The sequence below is a fragment of the Mustela nigripes genome, chromosome 8 (genome assembly GCF_022355385.1).
Source record: "Mustela nigripes isolate SB6536 chromosome 8, MUSNIG.SB6536, whole genome shotgun sequence".
Lineage (NCBI taxonomy): Eukaryota > Metazoa > Chordata > Mammalia > Carnivora > Mustelidae > Mustela > Mustela nigripes.
This window is the reverse complement of record NC_081564.1, coordinates 6708065-6727852: the sequence shown is the minus strand read 5'-3', so window position 1 is coordinate 6727852 and position 19788 is coordinate 6708065. Positions and strand designations below refer to the sequence as shown.

Here is a 19788-nt window from a genome sequence, read left to right as displayed (position 1 = left end):
TGGTGAGTGCTGTGAAGTGTGTAAACCTGGTGATTCACAGACCTGTACCCCTGGGGATAAAAATATATGTTTATAAAAAATAAAAAATTTAAAAAAAAAAATAAAGGACTTTAAACAAAAGTCCTTTTTAAGAGACAGTTGGCTGTTTAAAAAAAAAAAAAAAAAAAAAAGAATTTCCCGCCACTCCACAATCTGTCCCCCCAACCCCCGACAGTGCTGGTGTCCCTCACAGCTCCTGCAGAGTCCTAGTTTTCCTCCTTTTTTCTAAGCTTTCTTTTTCCTAACTGCTGCTTTAGAAATCTGCCCTCCCCCATGACCAAGAGCAGTCACTGCAGGAACGTAAGAACATTATAAGCAAAAAATAAATGTTTTGCATTTGTTATGTTGTATTCTCAACACTTGTGGCCACTCTCCTTGCCGCGCTCTGGAGGCGGGCGAGGGTCCCGCAACAGCGGGCTATCCCGGTAGGCACTTCCCTCATTTTTCCTTTCCGAGGAAGTCTCAGGAAAAAGTTCCTTTTTCTTACTGATTAAAAAAACAACAACAAAAACAACAACAACAAAAAAAACAAAAAAACAAAAAACAAGACAAAAAACCCTCTTTATTCATGACAAACTTAAATTAATTCTTGGATAGGGGCGCCTGGGGGGCTCAGAAGGTCGATCTTCCTTCAGCTCCGGGCATGACCCTGGAGTCCTAGGATCCAGACCTGCACTGGGGGGGGGCTGCTCAGTGGGGAGTCTGCTTCTCCCTCTTCCTCTGCTCCTCCCTGCTGCTCGATCTCTCTCTTTAAAATAAATAAAGTCTTTTCAAAAAAATAATTCTTAAAAAAAAAGTTTAAAAAATAAAAAAATTAATTATTGAATAGCCAATACATTTTCATGGTTCCAAAAATTTTAATGCAAATATGCACTGAGGGGCATCTGGGTGGAGCAGTCAGTTAAGCACCTGGCTCTTGGTTTGGGCTCAGATCCTGACCTCAGGGTCTACAGACCAAGCCCTGTCCCGGGCTCGGGCTCAGCCCAGAGTCTGCTTAAAAGACTCCCTCCCTGGGTGCCTGGGTGGCTCAGTCCAGTGGTTAAGCATCTATCTTCGGCTCAGGTTGTGATCCCAGGGTCCTGGGATAGGGCCCCACATCCAGTTCCCCACTCAGGAAGGAGCCTGCTTCTTCCTCTCCCTGCTGCACTCCCTACTTGTGCTTGCTGTCAAATAAATGAATAAAATCTTTAAAAAGAACAAGACCCCCCCTCTGCCCCTTCCCTTCCACCTCTCCCAACCTCACCCCCACCCTGGGCATGCATGCACACTCGCCCTCAAATAAATAAATAAATAAATAAATAAATCTCTTAAAATAAATAAATAATATATAATATAATAATGTATATAAATTTTATATATATATATATATATATAAAATAAATAACATAAAGGAGCAAGCCTCGAGGGAGGGCGTCCCCCTCACTGAACTCTAGTCCCAGTCATCCCTCCCGCCCCGCAGGGAAGCACTGTTACTGACGGGCGATGCACGCTTCCTCCCAGCATTACTACATGCAGATGAAGCAAGCACTACTGTGTATGCTTATTCCTCCCTTTTATTTTTAGACAAAAGCGGTGTTTTATATCCGTTGGGTTGCACCTTGCAGAACACAGACAACTTCCTTCTTTGTATTTGCAACTGCTGTCATTCTACCGTATGGATGCATTCTAGTTTATTCAGTCAGTCCTGACTGACAGATGCTTAAGTAGGTTGTTGGTTGGGTTTTTTTTTAAGATTTTATTTATTTATTTGACAGAGATCACAAGTAGGCAGAGAGAGAGAGAGGAGGAGGAAGCAGGCTCCCTGCTGAGCAGAGAGCCCGATGCAGGGCTTGATCCCAGGACCCTTGGATCATGACTGGAGCCGAAGGCAGAGGCTTTAACCCACTGAGCCACTCAGGTGCCCCGACACTTAAGCAGGTTTAATTAATTTGTTTAATACATTTAAAAATCATTTTGGCTAATTCTAAAACAGGATCAATGGGACTGTGTTAAAAGTAGATTACCTTGGGAAGGTAACTTTTAGGTTTTAGGTTTTTTCCCTTCTGTTTTTGATGTTCTCCATTGTCTGGAAATCACATTTTATCCTATTTCCTTTTTCCTGCTTCCTTTTGGTTTATTGTTCTTGCTTTCCTAGTTGCTTTCTAAATTTTTTAAAAATTTTCATTTGAGGGGCACCTAGGTAGCTCAGTTGATTAGGCAATTGCCTTTGGCTCAGGTCATGATCCTGGAGTTCCAGGATCGAGTCCCGCATCGGGCTTCCTGCTCAGCGGGGAGTCTGCTTCTCCCCCTGACCTCTCTCCTCTCCTGCTCTCTCTCATTCTCTCTCTCTAATAAATAAAATCTTAAAAAAAAAAAAAAAGAATCTTTCATTTGAGGTGGGGCCTGAACTCATGAGTGCGAGAGCAAGAGTCACACACTCCACCAACTGAGCCAGTCGGGCATCCATTTTTCCTAGGTTCTTAAGACCAACATGAAGTTTATTTTTGTCTTGCTTCTTAATATTAAAGGCACTTGTTTCTAAATTTTCTATGAATACAGCTTTCAACGAATCTGGGATGACACATTTCTTTCCAGTTTTAACCCTTTGTTGAAGATAGAAAGATGTTAAGACCTCAAGCCTATGTTCTTTTTCTCTAAAAGGGCAACTTTTTGTGAAACTGATTTAAGGAACCAAGGCAGATGGCTTAAGGTGCTCCAAACAGGAAGGGCTCGGGAACGGTTACAGAGCAGGCAGAGCAAGGACATTACAGAAGCGTCACTGAGGCAAGACAGAGTTGGAGAAGACTCCATGGCGGAAGCCCTGTTGTGTCCGGCACCGTGACCCACAATGCCCAGCCCAGCCCAGCCAACACTCAACAAACATTTGTTGGATAAATGAAAGTTGACTTTCTCCTTTGGAACCTATACAGAAAAGGCCACTTTTCCACATAAACTGACCAAAGGAAAAAGATCACCTATGGCTGAGCCTGAACTTGATGTCTCAGAAGCAAGTGAAGGAGAAGATATGCTGACACAGTGTGTGGGCTCTGAAGCTGGATAAGTTCAAATGCTAGCTCTGTTGATTAGCCAAGTTGCTTAATTTCCAAAGCTCAGTTTCCTCATAAGTAAAATGGTGATAATTTGGGGACTATTGTGAGGATTAAGGAAAATAATCCACAAGAAACTGCTTTGGTGCCTGACAGTAGAAGAGTCACATTCTGTTGGCAACCAGTTTGCCCACACTAACGGGAGTACGAGTTCTAGATCTGGCACATTCTACTGTTCAGTACTTAGACTGGTGTTCACAGCATCTACGGTCTCCTCTAGAAGCTGACCTCAGTTTTCTCCACCCCCCGTACCACACCACTTGGGGCTGCCGGCTACCCAGCATCCCATGAACAGAGCACAGGTCAGTAAAGATAACGTGATCTCATGGGATCTGTGGAGCTCTTTGGGGGTGAGTCTAAGCTACTGTCATGACAACTGTTTTTCTAAGAGGCGTCCAAGAGGTTGTGGTCAGTACATAATCCAAGCAAACCACAGGCCTCATTCAGAAGCTTTATTTAAAAAGATACCACAAGCAGGCCAGCGGGGTCTGTCTGCCGGTCCACGCGGCTGTGGCGTTCATCAGGAGCCCAGGGAAGCAGCCTATGAGAGGTGGTGATTAAGGCCCTTTGGCAGGCGTGGATGCATCTGGATTTCCAGCAGCTACCCTGCTGGCCTGTCACAGAAGAGGTGGCCAGAATATAGCGTATTTCAGTCAGACAACTGAAGCTCAGCACAAACAGGACCACTCAAGGCCCCAGGATCCTGGAGCTGGGATTTTCAGAATTCTTTCAGAAGAGAGAAGCCGGAACAAAAATCCCCAGATTCTAGAACACCACAGAAAGAGTCACCTGGAGTCAGACAGAGGATATTGAGTATCAGGAATGTGGGAAAATCCTGCAGGTAAAAAGGCAATCTAACCTTGCATGAGAGAATCCACGCTGGCCAAAGGCCCACTGAGTGTACCGACTGTGGGAGCAGCTTCAGGGCCGAAGGCAAACCTGTTAAACATCAGTGAACACACACGGGGAAGAAGCCTCACCAGGGCAAGGAGTGTGGGAGAAACTTCAGTCAACCAGAGAGTCGAGCCATTCATGAAAAACTCCACACTGGACAGAAACCCCATGCGTGTGTTATTTGTCAGAGAAGCTTCAGGAATCAAAGTAGCCCTGCCGTTGATAGAAAAGTTCACAGTGGTAAGAAGCCCTACAGACGTGATCGGTGTGGAAAAGCCTTTAGTCAAAAAGGAGGTTTCATTGTTCATATCAGAGTCCACGCGGGCCTGAAACCTTATCCCTATACACAACAAGGCAGGAAGGGTTTCTGCACCAGAGGGCTCTGAATCCTACCTGGCAAAATCCACAAGGACAGACACCCTATCTGCGTGGCCCACGTGGGAAAAGCTTCACTCAGAGAGGAATGCACGAGCGGAGCTGCTCTCAAAGTCTCACCCTCTGACCACTCTCTTCTTCTTCTTTTTTTAAGATTTTATTTATTTATTTGAGACACAGAGAGACAGAGACAGAGCTTGAGCAAGGAGTAAGAGGCAGAGGGAGAGGGAGAAGCAGACTCCACAGAGCAGGGACCTTGACATGGGGCTCGACCCCCAGACCCCGAGATCATGACCTGAGATGAAGGCAGACGCTCAACCGACTGAGCCACCCAGGCACCCTTGACCACTCTCTTCAAAGGAAGTCCTCTTTATGAATTAAAAGTACAAAATCCTCAGATCAAGCAACCAATCCAATTCCATGGAATGAATGGAGACTCTTTCAGAAGGCCCATCATTGGGTAGGAAAAACTGACTTTTCTCCTTCCCTCCAAATGAATTTATGGAAAATAAACGTCATTTACTATAAAAGGATAAAAATTTTAAAAGTTAAAAATAGGGGCGCCTGGGTGGCTCAGTTGTAAAGCACCTGCCTTCACCTCAGGTCATGATCCCAGGGTCCTGGGATCAAGCCCTGCATTGGGCTCCCTGCTCAGTGGGAAGCCTGCTTCTCCCTCTTCCACTTCCTCTGCTTGTGTTCCCTCTCTTGTTGTGTCTTTCTGTGTCAAATAAACTTTTTAAAAAAATCTTTTAAAAGAAAGTTAAAAATATCACAAATCGCAGATAAGCAACTATTTCTCTAAATGCAACTAATAAAATATAGATTTACCCTGAAGAAAAAAATACCATGCCACAAAATTTATTTGAAATGTATGACTACTGGTTCCTAGGATGGGTGGTTTTCTATACTTTTTCTCCCACCAAACTTTGAATTCTTTTTTTTTTTTTTTTTTTTAAGATTTTAAGAATTTGTTTACTTGAAAGAGATCACAAGTAGGCAGAGAGGCAGGCAGAGAGAAGGGAAGGGAAGCAGGCTCCCAGCCAAGCAGAGAGCCCAATGCGGGGCTCGATCCCAGGACCCTGGGATCATGACCTGAGCTGAAAGCAGAGGCTTTAACCCACTGAGCCACCCAGGCGCCCCCAAACTTTGAACTTTTGACTCATATGACAAACAATATGCTTTCCCTCTTCCTGTAAAGTATCATCAGCGGTTGCTCAAAATATCATCAGTGGTTGCTCTTCAACAGAGACAGGAAGTCACATGAAGTCCTAAAATCACTCAAATGCTTTTCTGCTTAATCACTCTACAGTTAGATTTTTTTCCTAAGCATTTATACATGATTGCATAAAGTTAGTTTTACTTCTCAAGTGTTTTAGGAAATCCACAGTATTTTAGTAGGTGCAGTTACATAAGGTATAAGACCCAATTTTCAATCTATGTGTTAGGGGATATCAAGATTCTTAGAGAAAAAAAAAATTCAACATAAAAACAAAAAACTAGATCCATGGCAAACACAAGTAACTACCATTTCGTATCTTTACTCTCAAGATAGGAGCGTATTAACTCAACTGTGGACAGTCTAAGTCAAAATTAGAAGTCACTACTGGAGGCAAAATTAATTTAAACTAGAAACTCAACTAAAGGAAAATGAAGCCAGTCATCATGCTTTAGAAAATCTCAGATTTGTAAGTTCTCATTCACTCATTCGATATTTATATCCTGAATGCTTGGGTCCTTGAGACACAAATATAAACAGAACACAGTGTTGGCCACCGGTGGAGAGAGAAACAGGGACAAGTAATGCCACTGAAGAGTAGTAAGTGCTTTAAGACATTTCTACAAAATGCTGCGGGAACAGACACATGCCCTTCTTGCAAACTCCTGTATAAACAGGAACAATGACAAGTTCTGCCGGCTAACGGGGACACAGACAGGAAAGCAGAAACACTTGAAGCTCTCTGAACTGCCCCCTTCTTTTTATGATCAATCCCAAACAAACCATGTAATCTCCCTGTGCCTCAGTTTACAAAGCTATCAAGTGTCCAGTGAGTGCTAACGAGGGACTGTCTCACAGGAATATGTGAGCAGCAAGCCTTTGTGGACTGGTCTCTAACTTGCCCTGTTCTAAGTGAAGCAGCTTTTTTTTTTTTTTTAAGGTTTATTTAAGGGGGCGGCGAGCACGTAGGGGGAGACACAGATGGAGAGGGGGAGAGAGAGGAACTTTCAAGCAGACTTCCTGCTGAGCACCATGCCCTGTGCAGGACCCTGAACTGAAACCAAGAGTGGGCCGCTGAACAGACTGAGCCACCCAGATGTCCCAAGCCACTTACTTATAAAAAGGTAAATATGGCTAATTGGTACTTACCAAGTACAGATTTAGCTCTGACTGAAAATTTAATCAGCTGCGAAATGAAGGTGCCAGCATAGGTATTTTCTATTACCTCAACCAGAGACCCAACCCCTTTTGGGTTGTTCCCTCCAAGCAAGTCTCCCATAGAGAAGGGAAAACCTTCCTGTCCTGTTTTTACCTTACAATTTTACTCCTCCATTTCGAAAATATGTGACAGCTAAACCTAAAACCCTCTAGCTATTTAACAATCTTTAGGGGTACCTATCAGGCTGGCAGGCACTATCCTAAGTGCTGGGGAGATGAACATGAATGCCATACAAAATTTCTAGACTTCCACAGAACCTAAATTCTAGTGAGGGGGAAATGGACAATGAATAAGTAAATAACTGAGAAGAACGTTTTAAGTAGCATAAAGGGCTAAGAAACAAAACAAAATGGGTGATGTCACACTGCCTGCGTAGGTGACAGGGAAAGTGTCCCCGAGGAGGTAACCTCTGAGCCAAGGCTCCAATGCCTGACTACAAGGCATCAAGCATGCCGAGACTTAGGGGTAGAACATTCCAAGCAGAAGCAACAGCAAATCCCAAGATGCAGATGAGTCTAGAGTGTAGGAAACAGCACAAAAGCCAGGGTAGCTGAGTGGGGTGAGGCGGGGAGACGGGTGGAGGAAGGGGAGGTCTGAGAGGGTGGGCGGGTGCAGAGCATGTGGGCCCTGCGGGTCCCGGGAAGGAAGTCAGATTTTTATCTGAACATGATGGGAAGCCCTATGAGATAGCAGTGTGTTGGTTTTGGTCACTGCAAATCTGTAGCACCGAGAGGTCTATAGCAAGGTCTGGCACAGAGGAGACAATCGACATATTTCCTGAATGGACTGGAGGGTATGCAATACAGCTGTTACAGGTTCTCTAGGCTAAGCAAACATTGTGGTTTCTTTACTCCCTTTACGCCATCAATCTGTAACAGATGACAGTAAACAAATCCCCTTCGAAAATTAACATGACGAGCACAGATGATGTAGAAAAGATACTCTCTCATAAACTCTAACTCGCCTGAGAACAAACAGGTAAAGATGACATTAATTATGAAGACAATGGTTAAAAGAAGAAAAAGTTATGTTTGACTTGCATGTTAACTCTTGAAATCCATCTTCTCTTCCCAGGAAGAAAAGGAGGGATGGGGTAGAGTGGGGGGTAAGGTGGGCACAGAACTACTGACTCTTTCATACAGACTTGTAAGTACCAAAATCAGGATATATTGAACTAGGAGCATGAATCCCTTTAACAAAAACTTAAGTAAATAGTGAATGGATAAATAAAATGTTTATCCATAAAACAGAGTATTTTAGTCATGAGAACCAATGAACTACAACACGGTGGGCCTTAAAACAAAATTTATGTGGAAGCCAGACACAAAAAAAAACCTCTGTTAAACGATGGCATTTAGACAAAATGTCCAGGAAAGGTGGATGCCAGGAGGCAGATCGGTGATTGCCTGGGCTTGGAGGTGGAGAAGAAATGCCTTGCCAAGTGGTAAGAGGGAACTTCTTAGGGTGAGAGAAATATTCTAAAACTGAATTATAGTGACTTCCTAACTGTATACATTTATTAAAAATCATTGGGGCGAGGCGCCTGGGTGGCTCAGTGGGTTAAAGCCTCTGCCTTCGGCTCAGGTCATGATCCCGGAGTCCCAGGATCCGCATCCTGCTCCCTGGTCAGCAGGGAATCTGCTTCTCCCTCTGACTCTCCCCCTTCTTGGGCTCTCTCTCATTCTCTCTCTTTCAAATAAATAAATCTTTAAAAATAAATAGAGTTGTATTTACTAGTGTAGAAATACCTCGAATCTACAGAAGTATATTATGAAGTGTTTACACTAAATGGCCCTGCCACGGGCATGTTTTAAGTGAGCACAGATAAATCTCACAAACATAACTGAACAAATCAAGAAAGACACAAGAAGGGACGCCTGGGTGGCTCAGTTGGTTAGGCAGCTGCCTTCCGCTCAGGTCATGATCCCAGGGTCCTGGGATCGAGTCCCACATCGGGCTCCTTGCTCGGCGGGGAGCCTGCTTCTCCCTCTGCCTCTGCCTGCCTCTTTGTCTGCCTGTGCTCGCTTGTTCTCTCTCCCTCTCTTACAAATAAATAAATAAAATCTTAAAAAAAAAAAAAAAAAAGAAAGACACAAGAAGGAAGTACGTGCTGCGTGAACTGTAGTTCTTTTAAGGTTCATGCACACACAAAAAACCCTTATGAATAAAGTTCTTTTTTGACTCTCAGGAAGACTTTTTCCTCTTTCACAGTATCCGAAAGACCAACAGATCTACACTGCAAGATTCTTCATGTAAGAGCTCTGGGAGAGGCTCGTAAAAAAATAAAATGTGTCGTTTCAAAAATAAAATGCTGAAACGTCTCCCCATGTACAGTCATAAGCTAAGAATTCAGCATAGAACACACAGTTGTGTTGAAACACAACAGCTGGAAGTCGGTAGCCTCCTTGAATAATCAAATATACCTTAAAAACGCAGCAAAACCGTCTGAAAAACAACCAGGGCAATTAGTTACCCCAGAGATTCCCAGTCTGCAAAGAGGTATGTTTCCGAGAGTCCAGCAAACCGCAGCAGAAAGCAGCCTTCAGTGAGACGCATGCGGTATTCATGAGGACAGATGGGAGCACAGAGAGGCCAGAGACACATGGCAAAGACACAGATGGGTTTGTGACAAGCAGCTCTGAGGTCCCGCCTCGAGCCTCCAGATACTAAACCCAAATCAGCACAGCTTACTCTGTGGCTAATTCGTTCCACTGGTGACTGTGAGCATAAGGTGTGGGGGAGAGGTGACAAGGGGGAGCTTCTGCAAGCCCTGACTGCCTTCCTGAGACACACGTGCCTGATGCAGTCATAGCTCCAGAGCTTCTGCCTGGCTCTCACACAGCTCATCTGGCTGGACATCGCGCCCAGTGCAGAAACCTACCTGCTCTCTCCTCCTGCAGTGGAGGGAAGAAGCCAAGTTACACGGGGCAAAGGTTTGGAGAAGGCAAGCTCGCCTCCCTCTCCTCTGCACTAGTTCAGCATGGCAAGAGCCATGAGGGGGCCCTGTGGGTAGGACCGGGAAAATTCTAGACCAAACCTCACATAATAGGGATCGAACGATCTTAGTTTCACTGGGATTTTGGTAATCAACAGCATTTTTCTTTAATTAGGAAAATTCCAGATCAAATACTTTAGATTTCTAAACCTAATTTCCTTTTATAAATTAATATTGAAGTAAAAATGTTTCCTATTTCTGGGCACCTGGGTGGCTCAGTGGGTTAAGCCGCTGCCTTCGGCTCAGGTCATGATCTCAGGGTCCTGGGATCGAGTCCCGCATCGGGCTCTCTGCTCAGCGGGGAGCCTGCTTCCTTCTCTCTCTCTGCCTGCCTCTCTGCCTGCTTGTGATCTCTGTCAAATAAATAAATAAATAATCTTAAAAAAAAATGTTTCCTATTTCTAAATCAAAGATTTCTATTAAGCAAGGCAGCATGTTAAAGGAGAAAAAAACATCTGAACTGGGGCGTGAGGACACAATGAGACATGAACACATTTATCACACACCTATACAACCTAAGGCAAGTCCTGTTTCTTCTCTGGCCTTCAGTATACTATATACATATACACACACACATACATACATACACACACACATACATATATTTGTGTATATATAATATACATCTATATTTCATATCTTATATATATGTATGGATTTTTTTTTTTAGATTTTTAAAATTTATTTATTTATTTGACAGAGATAGAGAGAGAGAGCAGCAGCAGCAGCAGAGGGACAGGGAGAAGCAGGCTCCCGCTGAGCAGGGAGCCGATATGAGGTTTGATCCCAGGATCCCGGATCATGACCTGAGACAAAAGCAGATACTTAACTGAGCCACCCAGGCGCTGATGGGCTTCAGTATTATAAAAGAGGCATTTGGTGATCTCAAAAGATTCTTTCCAGCTCTAAAATGCTGTGGTTCTAAGGTACTCCTGTCATTTCTCCCAGAAATACTAACCAAAGGCAGTAAATCATTTTATTGCTTCTGATAACACACTCATATGACTTCAGATTCTCACAGATTCAAATGAAATTCTGTTCCAAGTACACTAGTTTTGGACATGTCATTAAAATTTTCCTAGAAATACACCATTCAAGTCTCTACGACCCGAATAGCATCTGCACATTCTCCTTCCTTCTTCCCACAGACCTGCTGGAAGTCTCCCTCCCTTAATCAAAGGCCAGGCAACCCCCCTGGGTGAGCTGGGGGGCGCCACTTCCTTCCGGGAACCGTGTCCACCACTGACCCCCTCTTTACTGTATCTTTAACCTGTTCCCGAGTCTAGCTCAGTTTAGTTAGGATATAAATACCCCAGACCCTGCCATCTTGAAAAAAGAAAATAAAACCTTTCTGAGACCCAACACTCCTCCAGGCTGACCTCTGAGCTTTCCTCCAACTTCCAACCTCCTCAAAGAATGGTCACCTCCAACTTGTTCTTACCCACGTCCAATCCACTCTTACAAAGCAGCCAGAGCAGCGTTCCCAAGCTACAGATCCCACATCGCTCTCATTCTTAATGAGAACGGCCTGTCCTCGTAGGCCCCGCGGCACTCGTCCCTGCAGACCTGACACCATCAGCCAGGCTCACCTCCTACCACACGCTGGCTGCGTCTAGGGAAGGATACTGGCCTTTTCCCCAAACACGCCAAAGCCTTCCCGTCTCAGGGAGTCTGTCTTCCCTCAGCGAGAAGGCTCCGTCTCCCCACCACCACTTCCTGCTGCCAGGCCAATTCCTATCCTTCAGGTCCATTTTAATCAAGACAGCCTCCTGGAAGCCTTTGGTTGTCAGTTAAACCAAGCTGACCGTGTCATTCCGGCTGTCTTAGCAGCCAAGCAGTGTGCCCCTGGACCAGTATTTCAATCACCCGTTTGTCACAATGGCTGGAGGAAAGGTAGAGTTTCTTGTTTTGAAAGTGTGCCCCGCCCTTTCTTGAATGGGAAAGAGGTCCTTTACAGATAAGCACTTAGGACAGCTTAGGACAGTACTGCATATGATCTGCTGTCTCATCTATAAGGTGGTCCTCTGCTGAGGTCATAGGTTTCTGATTTAACCAAAGCTCACTAGGTAAGTATGGGCCGTAAGCCTTAAAATCTGTCTATGCCGTTTAACCTAGTAATTCCACCTCTATGAAGCTATCCTATAAAAGTAAGATATATACCCTAAAAAACTTTAGAAGATTCATGGTAGCAATATCTATACAGCAAAGAAGAAAAAAAAGTAAGCATCATGACTCTCGATCTTGGGTAGTGAGTTCAAATCCCACGATTGGTACAGAGATTACTTAAAAATAAAAAGATCCTTAAAAAAAAAATGGGCATCAAAAAGTCTTTGTTGCCACAAAAGAGCAGCTGTACCAAATTCAAAGCTGGCCCATCAGTGAACATCAGCTAAACAAACAAGATACAGGTTGAGCTCCATCCCACAGAAATGCTATCTTAAAAACGCTTTAAGTTCTGATGCATCAACCTTTGAAATTCATGATGATTGTAACTGAAGAGGGAACCTACTGACCTTGAAACTAAGGGATCCAGAAGGAACCTCGTAACGGTAAGAAGTATTAGTGGACGCCCAAAGATATGTGAGGCCTCCTCAATGCATGGAGGTGCTATGGGCCTGGAAGGCAGAAGTTCTGGGTTCTAACTCTACAATCTGCTGAGAACTCACTACGTGATTAGATAGTCACTTCATTTCTCTGGGCTTAAGCTTCCTTATCCGTAAGACAACAGTCATCAAAAACACTTCCAACTTTACAACTATACTATCAATCATTAGCTCTCCACAAAAGGCCCTGGAGTAAAAAGACCACAGTTTAAAGGACAGGTCCACCCCTCTTTGCGTTGGGAGCCCTTGGACTGGTGACCCCACTGCCCCGAGCCTCTGTCTCCTCCTCAATTCCCCAAGGCTGCTCCAGAGCACTGTGGAAATGTTCCATGAGACATATGGTACACTAAGGGCTAAAAGCTCTTCTCATCCTCCTGCCGCATTCCTGGAAGCTGCCAGACCTGGAGGAATTTACAGCTGCTGAACAGATACAAGGAAAGGCAGAGCACCAGGTCAAAGACTGCTGGCCAACTTCAGGCCCTACACTGAACTGACTGAAGTGTGGGACGAGTAAAATAGTAAAGCTTCAAATTTCCATCAGGGAGAGACAGAGTTGCCTGAGTGCTTGCTGTATCCCAGGCACTGCTAAGAATTTTATATGCATTATCTAATGTAATCCTTTCAATGATGTTAGATGGTTAGTACCAGTATCCTCTCATTCTTACAGATGAAGAACCTCAAAGTTAAAGAACTTGCTGAGGTCACAAAGGCAGAGCTGGGGGTCAGCTCTGGCCTCTTGTTCAAAACAAAGAACACACTGGGAGCCTGCGTGGCTCAGTCGGTTAAGCATCTGCCTTTGGCTCAGGTGTTGATCCCGGGATCTTGGAATCAAAGCCCTGCCTTGGGCTCCCTGCTCAGCAGGGAACCTGCTTCTCCCTCTCCCACTCCCCCTGCTTGTGTTCTCTCTCTCTCGCTGTCTCTCTCTCTCTCTCTGTCAAATAAATAAATAAAATAAAAGAACAAAATCACTAGTCACAGCATTGACTTTATACATTGTATAAAGATCTTCCTAGATCTTAAGCAGACAACTCCCAACCTTAAAGGAAAAGATACCAGAGATTATTTCTAAGGCATAACAATTCTGAAATAACTTCCTATGATGCCTGAGTTTTTCAAGACACCTCAGGAAGCAGGATCTTATACATGCCCACACACCATCCTTCCAGCAAAAACTACAAACCAAGGGGAAAAAACCTTTTATAAAGGTTTTTATAAAGCTTGTTTTGTCAAGTAAGTTACGAGTAATAAACTCAATGTTCCTTTGGCTAAACTGGTTGACAGAATCAAAACCAATCATTATAAACTTAAGCTCATAACTACACTCAAACCATAGAGTCAGCTTCTAGTTTGTTCCATGTTCACACATAAACCAAACACTAGAAAAGCTGGGTAATTTCTCTATTAATGAATGGTCTTTCTAGAACAGACTCCGAGTCTGTCTATGTGCATTTCAACCATTCGTCAGTTCAACACAATGACCTCAGAAGGTTTCTGGACTCACCAATACTCTGTCTCCAATTTTGAGCTCTCTCTCTCCTTTCTTGATGGAACCGGCCTCTGAGAGGTTGGAGATAGATTCACTGGCAGTTTTTGTAAGGTTGCTGATCTGAGACGTAGCTGAAGGTTCCTTTGTTGTTGGCTGGGCTGATTTATGGGGGATATTTGAAGGGGCTGCTGGGGAGGGGGTCATCATGCTGGCTGCAGAGGTGGACAGAGGCGAAGTCGTTCTGGAAGCAGGCGTTGTCTGCAGGCCGTTAGCCTCATCTTCTGCCTGCACCTTCCTTGTTAGCTTCGAAGGGCGGGTGAAAATGCCTTTTAGAGGCTCACACTGGAAATACCGAACTCCTGCCACCGAGCCATCATTCTTGCCTATGGGTTCATCTAAAACAATCCCGGCCCACTGGCCTGGGGCAAACTGGGTTTCTCCCAGAAACTGGATGAATCCAGGCTTATTCCCATTCACCCAAACTCTCTCCCCGACGCGAAAGTCATCCACAAACTCCTCTGGTGCCTCAGAGGACGGTGTGTTTGATGCTTTCTCACTGGATGTTGTTCTTTCTACCGGAGCTACAACTGCAAAGAGAAGAAAGGATCAGAAAAGACTCAATCTCATATGCAAGCAGACAACTCATAACTAGGAAGAAAATAAACTGGAGAAAGCCCAAGCAACAGGAGCACTCACGGCTCTTCTAAGATATTCTGTATATCTGTCCTTCTATTCTGTTCTTTTTTTTTTTTTTAAAGCAAGGAGGCCAAAAGTACTTGACCCATTCAGGCGCCTGCCTAGCTTGGTTGGAAGCACATGGACTCTTGATCTCAGGGTCATGAGTTTGAGCCCCATGTTGGGTATAGAGATCACTTAAATCAATAAAACTTAAAAAAAAAAAAAAAAAAAAAAAGGACTCAGCCCATCACTACCATTTTCTTTCTTTTTTTTTTTTTTTTTAAAGATTTTATTTATTTGATAGAGAGAAATCACAAGTAGATGGAGAGGCAGACAGAGAGAGAGAGGGGAAGCAGGCTCCCTGCTGAGCAGAGAGCCCGATGCGGGACTCGACCCCAGGACCCTGAGATCATGACCTGAGCCGAAGGCAGTGGCTTAACCCACTGAGCCACCCAGGTGCCCCCATCACTACCATTTTCAATTCTGTCGAAACTCAGTGAGCCGGTAGGATTTAATCTTTATTGGCAATTAAGACTGGAAAGTCAAAGCAAGTGGGGAAAAAAGTCCCTTTCCCCGAGTTCATAACACAGGCCCGATTTCATTCTTTCCCCCATCCCCTGCCACACATATCTTGAGAAAACAACTTCCTGGTCCCTGGAGATGGGCTCTATTCCCACGGGTTAGAGTGGTCAGGGAAGGCTGACAAGTCCAGGACCCTGGAGCCACAGATCCACACTCGGGCTTAGAGGAGGAGATTCAGGGCCACAGCCCTGCCATCTCACTCCAAGACCACCAAGTGAACCCTATTCCTTCGCTGGCAGAGACAGAAAGCACAGCAAGGGGGAAAGACAGCACCTGGCGCAACTCCCTGCTAAGGCAAGATGACTTCATGCAATCTCTACTCTGCGGTAAAAACAGAAGTTATATTTTGCCAAAATGTAATATTTATACCAGAAACTCAAGCATTCAACCACTAAGCATTTATTAAATATTTGGTATGAACTGGCAAAGAAAGCCCACATTCTTAAGTGCTCTACCATTTAGTAGGCAGACTGTGACCTTAGCTGGTACATGACCTCTCTGAGCTCAATTTCTTTACCTATAAGGGGAAAGTAGTATATAAAGAGTTTTATTAAATCAGGAGTGTCTGGTTGGCTCAGTCATTAAGTGCTTGCCTTCGGCTCAGGTTATGATCGCAGGGTCCTGGGATCAAGTCCCACATCTGGCTCCTTGCTCAGCAGGGAGCCTGCTTCTCCCTCTCCCACTCCCCCTGCTTGTGTTCCCGCTCTCACTGTGTCTCTCCTGTCAAATAAATTTTTTAAAAAAGAGGTTTAAAAACAAAATAATGTACTTATTTATGCTCTGCCTTTCTATGGGTTTCTACCACTCCAGCACTAGTCCCAAGCATTGTTCTCAGTAGGGGACAGAGCAAGACAGCATAGTCCATGCCCTTTTAGAGCCCAGAGCTTAGAGGTGTGGAAACGGTCAAGAGACACACCAGGTAATCTCAGATGACAGAAGTGCTATGGAAGAGACAGGGCCTTTAGGCAGAGCAGTCAGGGAAGGCCTCCTGGAGGAAGAGATCACATCTGGCCGAGGTCTGATTGAAAGAAAGAAAGCATGAACTGTGGGTAGATTGGGAAACGGTGGTCTGGCCAGCTTATAGCAGGTGTTGAACATCCCCTTAGGCTACCTATTAGAAGAGACTGTCATTTTGATTTGTGAAGGGTTTTTGTTTTTGTTTTTTTGGCTTTTTACAAGACAATAAATTATCTCAAATCAAACAGATAATAACCTGCCAAAGACAGGCCAGCCAAGTCAGTTTCTTAGAATCCATTCCAGTTGTGTACATGAACCATTCTTCCTGACAGGGTGCTGCAAGCATGAGTTTCTGAAAAACAATCTTCAAAAAAGGGCCCAAACAGGAAACGATCTCCTTTTAAGCATCTAAGTTTTAGTGTTTATAAGCTGCTTTACTCTTAATAACAACATGCACTGTGTAGCAAGTACTGTTGAGGAAACCAAGTTGAATTTCTCATGATCCCCTGCCTGACTTTACGTGCTAAGGGATGTGCACAAAAAGTGCTAAAAAGTGAAAAAGACAATGCTAAAATGTGCTGGGGTGGGCTGAGCATGACCGTGGGAGGGTGCAGGGAACAGGCAACACTCAAAGGGATCCTAAAGAGAGGAAGGATTTGGAGGGGAAGGAGAACAGGAGACACCACAGTAAAGCTTTCTTCTCCTCTAACATGTTTCACGGCCTCCAGTTTTATCATGATACACGAAATGGAAATCGGAGGGGGAGACGAACCATGAGAGACTGTGGACTTTGAGAAACAAACTGAGGGTTTTGGAGGAGAGGGAGGTGGGGGGGTTGGGTGAGCCTGATGGTAGGTATTGTGGAGGGCACGTATTGCATGGAGCACAGGGTGTGGTAAAAAATGAATTTGGGAACACCGAAAAAAAATAAAATAATACAATATTTTAAAAAATAAAAAATAGGGGGCACCTGGGTGGCTCAGTGGGTTAAAGCCTCTGCCTTCAGCTCAGGTCATGATCCTGGTGTCCTGGGATCGAACCCCGCATCGGGCTCTCTGCAAACCAGGGAGCCTTGCTTCCCTTCCTCTCTCGCTGCCTGCCTCTCTGCCTACTTCTGATCTCTGTCTGTCAAATAGATAAATAAAATCTTTTTAAAAAAATAAAAATTAATTAAAAAGAGAAAAAATGTAAATAACTTGGGATCTTCATTCAGTCAATAAATATTTTCTGAGCTCCTGTTAAGAGCCAGGCAATGTTCTAGGTATGTGGGTAAATTTGGGCAGTGAAAAAAAAAAAACTACAAAGATCCTTGCCCTTGTGGAAGATCAATGAGGTTTTAAGGAAAAATCTGAAGAAAAATGTTGGACTTAATATTTCATAGTGGACACCTGTCTGAATGACTGATAACCTATCTAATAGCATATAAACCACATGAGAAGACCAGAAAAGCAAGCATCAGATGCCCTGACTCTCCTATTGAAGACCTTACATGGTCATTACGGGCTATAAACTGAAACGGTGGTGGAGGAGACAGAGCGCAGAGGGAAAAGAGGCTGCTGGAGACCATCAAGGCCACGGGTTCACCTACAACATGGGGAGGGTTTCCTGCGTGGCCTAGACTCAAGCCAGTGCACTGCCTGCTCCCTTGACACCAATGGCCAACTTCAGATCACTCCGTGTCGTCAAATCTTTTAAGCCAGGGCCATTCTTCTTTTCTTTACACAAAGAGAACGGCCCAGTTGAGTTCAGGGAGGCCAAGAGAGAAAAATTATCTTTTTTTATTCTTTTTGAAGAATTTATTTATTTGACACAGAGAGACACAAGCAGAGGGAGTGGGAGAGGGAGAAGCAGGCTTCCCGCAGAGTAGAGAGCCCAATGCAGGGCTCGATCCCAGGACGCTGAGATCATGACCTGAGTGAAAGGCAGATGCTTAATGCCTAAGCCACCCAGGCACCCCAAGAAAAAATATCTTAACGTTGTAAGGATTAAATCCTGAAGTCACTTAACTATTTAAGCACCCTGCACTAAATTAACTAAGAGCTCTTCCTTAAAATGTGTAGATACAGGGAGAGCCTGGGCGGTTCAGTCAGTTGAGCAGCAAACTCTTGATTTTTGGCTCACATCACGATCTCCAGGTCCTGGGATCGAGCCCTGTGCTGGCGGTGGGCACTCAGTGGGGAGGCCCCTTCAGGATTCTCTCTCCCTATGCCCCTCCCCCCACCCTGCTCGCACGCACGTGCTCTCTCTCTCCCAAATAAATCAATCTTTTTTTTTTTCAAAAGATTTTATTTATTTATTTGACAAACAGAGATCACAAGTAGGCAGAGAGGCAGGCAGAGAGAGAGGAGGAAGCAGGCTCCCCGCTGAGCAGAGAGCCCGATGCGGGGCTCGATCCCAGGACTTTGGGATCATGACCTGAGCCAAAGGCATAGGCTTTAAATCACTGAGCCACCCAGGCGCCCCCCCCTTTTTTTTTCCAAATAAATAAATCTTAAAAAAATATGTTTAGGTATAAAATTCCATACTTTCGAAGAGAGAGCAAGAGAGCACGAGCAGGGGGAGTGATAGAGGGGGAGCGAGAGGGACAAGCAGACTCCCCACTAACCACATAGCCCTACACAGGCCTGGACCTCAGGACCCTGAGGATCGATCAAAACCTGAGCCAAAACCACAAGTCAAACCCCTAATCAACTGAGGCACCCAGGTGCCCCTAAAGGTCCATGTCTTTTCATTATAACTTCTTCAAATATTTTTAAAAATATTAATTTGTTTAAGGTTGTCTTTTTAAAGTTTTCAAACAGGATTCTAACTTAGATATAAATCATCCTTACCGGCAGCAGGCGTCTTCAAGGCTGTGCTTCCAGGCTTAAGGATCTTGGTGGGGGCCTTAAGCCCACTTGGTTTTAGCATACTCATTGTCCTTAGTGTGTCAGAACTGTTCTTCCTTTGCCTGTTGCCACTATCTTGCCCCAACCATTGATACAACTGTAGGTGTTTCTATGGTGAAGTCAGTCTCTGGGTTAAATCTGCAGGAGAAAAATATAAACAGAATTTAGAATCTATGGGAGGAAGCAAGCAGAAGTAACATCTATTATTAAAGCAGCTTTCACCAGCTCAACTTTTCCTTACACACGATGACAAACTGTCTCCACACTAAATCCAGGAAGCTAGACTAAAACACGAAGATGCTGCTGAGATGCAATTTACGACACTAAAAACAAGCAGTTGAGCCTAACAATACATTGACTTCTCTTTAACATTATGAGCTCGGTATGGTGCATGAAGTCCACACGGTCCACAGAAGGGGGTTCCGAAAAATGTGCACCAACCTTAATGGCAGGAGAAGGGAGCGTTGTTTTCACTTCATTCATTTCTATGTTGCTTAAGTTTTATGACAAGCCTGTATTAACTGCATACTTTTTTAAGTTCACAGAATTACGCAACGCTGGATCTAAAACCATGTCTTTGTGAGACTAGAGTAAGGTTCAAACTCTGCAAGAAAAAGCAGTATCTGGGAAGTGCCTAAGGAAAAAAAATTTTTTTGATCTGTCTATAGAAATGCAACATAATTCTTTTTTTTTTTTAAGATTTTATTTATTTGACAGAGAGATCACAAGTAGGCAGAGAGGCAGGCAGAGTGAGGAGTTGGGGGATGCAG

At 44.3% G+C, this 19788-nt stretch overlaps 1 protein-coding gene across 3 annotated transcripts in view; it reads right to left on the bottom strand.

Annotated features, from left to right (window-relative positions):
• Positions 1 to 19788, bottom strand: part of CLIP1 (CAP-Gly domain containing linker protein 1) — a 126472-nt gene that overhangs the window by 67593 nt on the left and 39091 nt on the right. For all 3 annotated transcript variants that reach the window (XM_059408332.1, XM_059408335.1, XM_059408333.1), the window contains exons 2-3: positions 18962 to 19156; positions 13929 to 14500 (exon numbers count right to left, since the gene is read on the bottom strand). In XM_059408332.1, the coding sequence (XP_059264315.1) occupies positions 13929 to 14500; positions 18962 to 19046 (657 nt within the window). In that variant the 5' untranslated portion in view covers positions 19047 to 19156. The remainder of the gene's footprint in view (positions 1 to 13928; positions 14501 to 18961; positions 19157 to 19788) is intronic.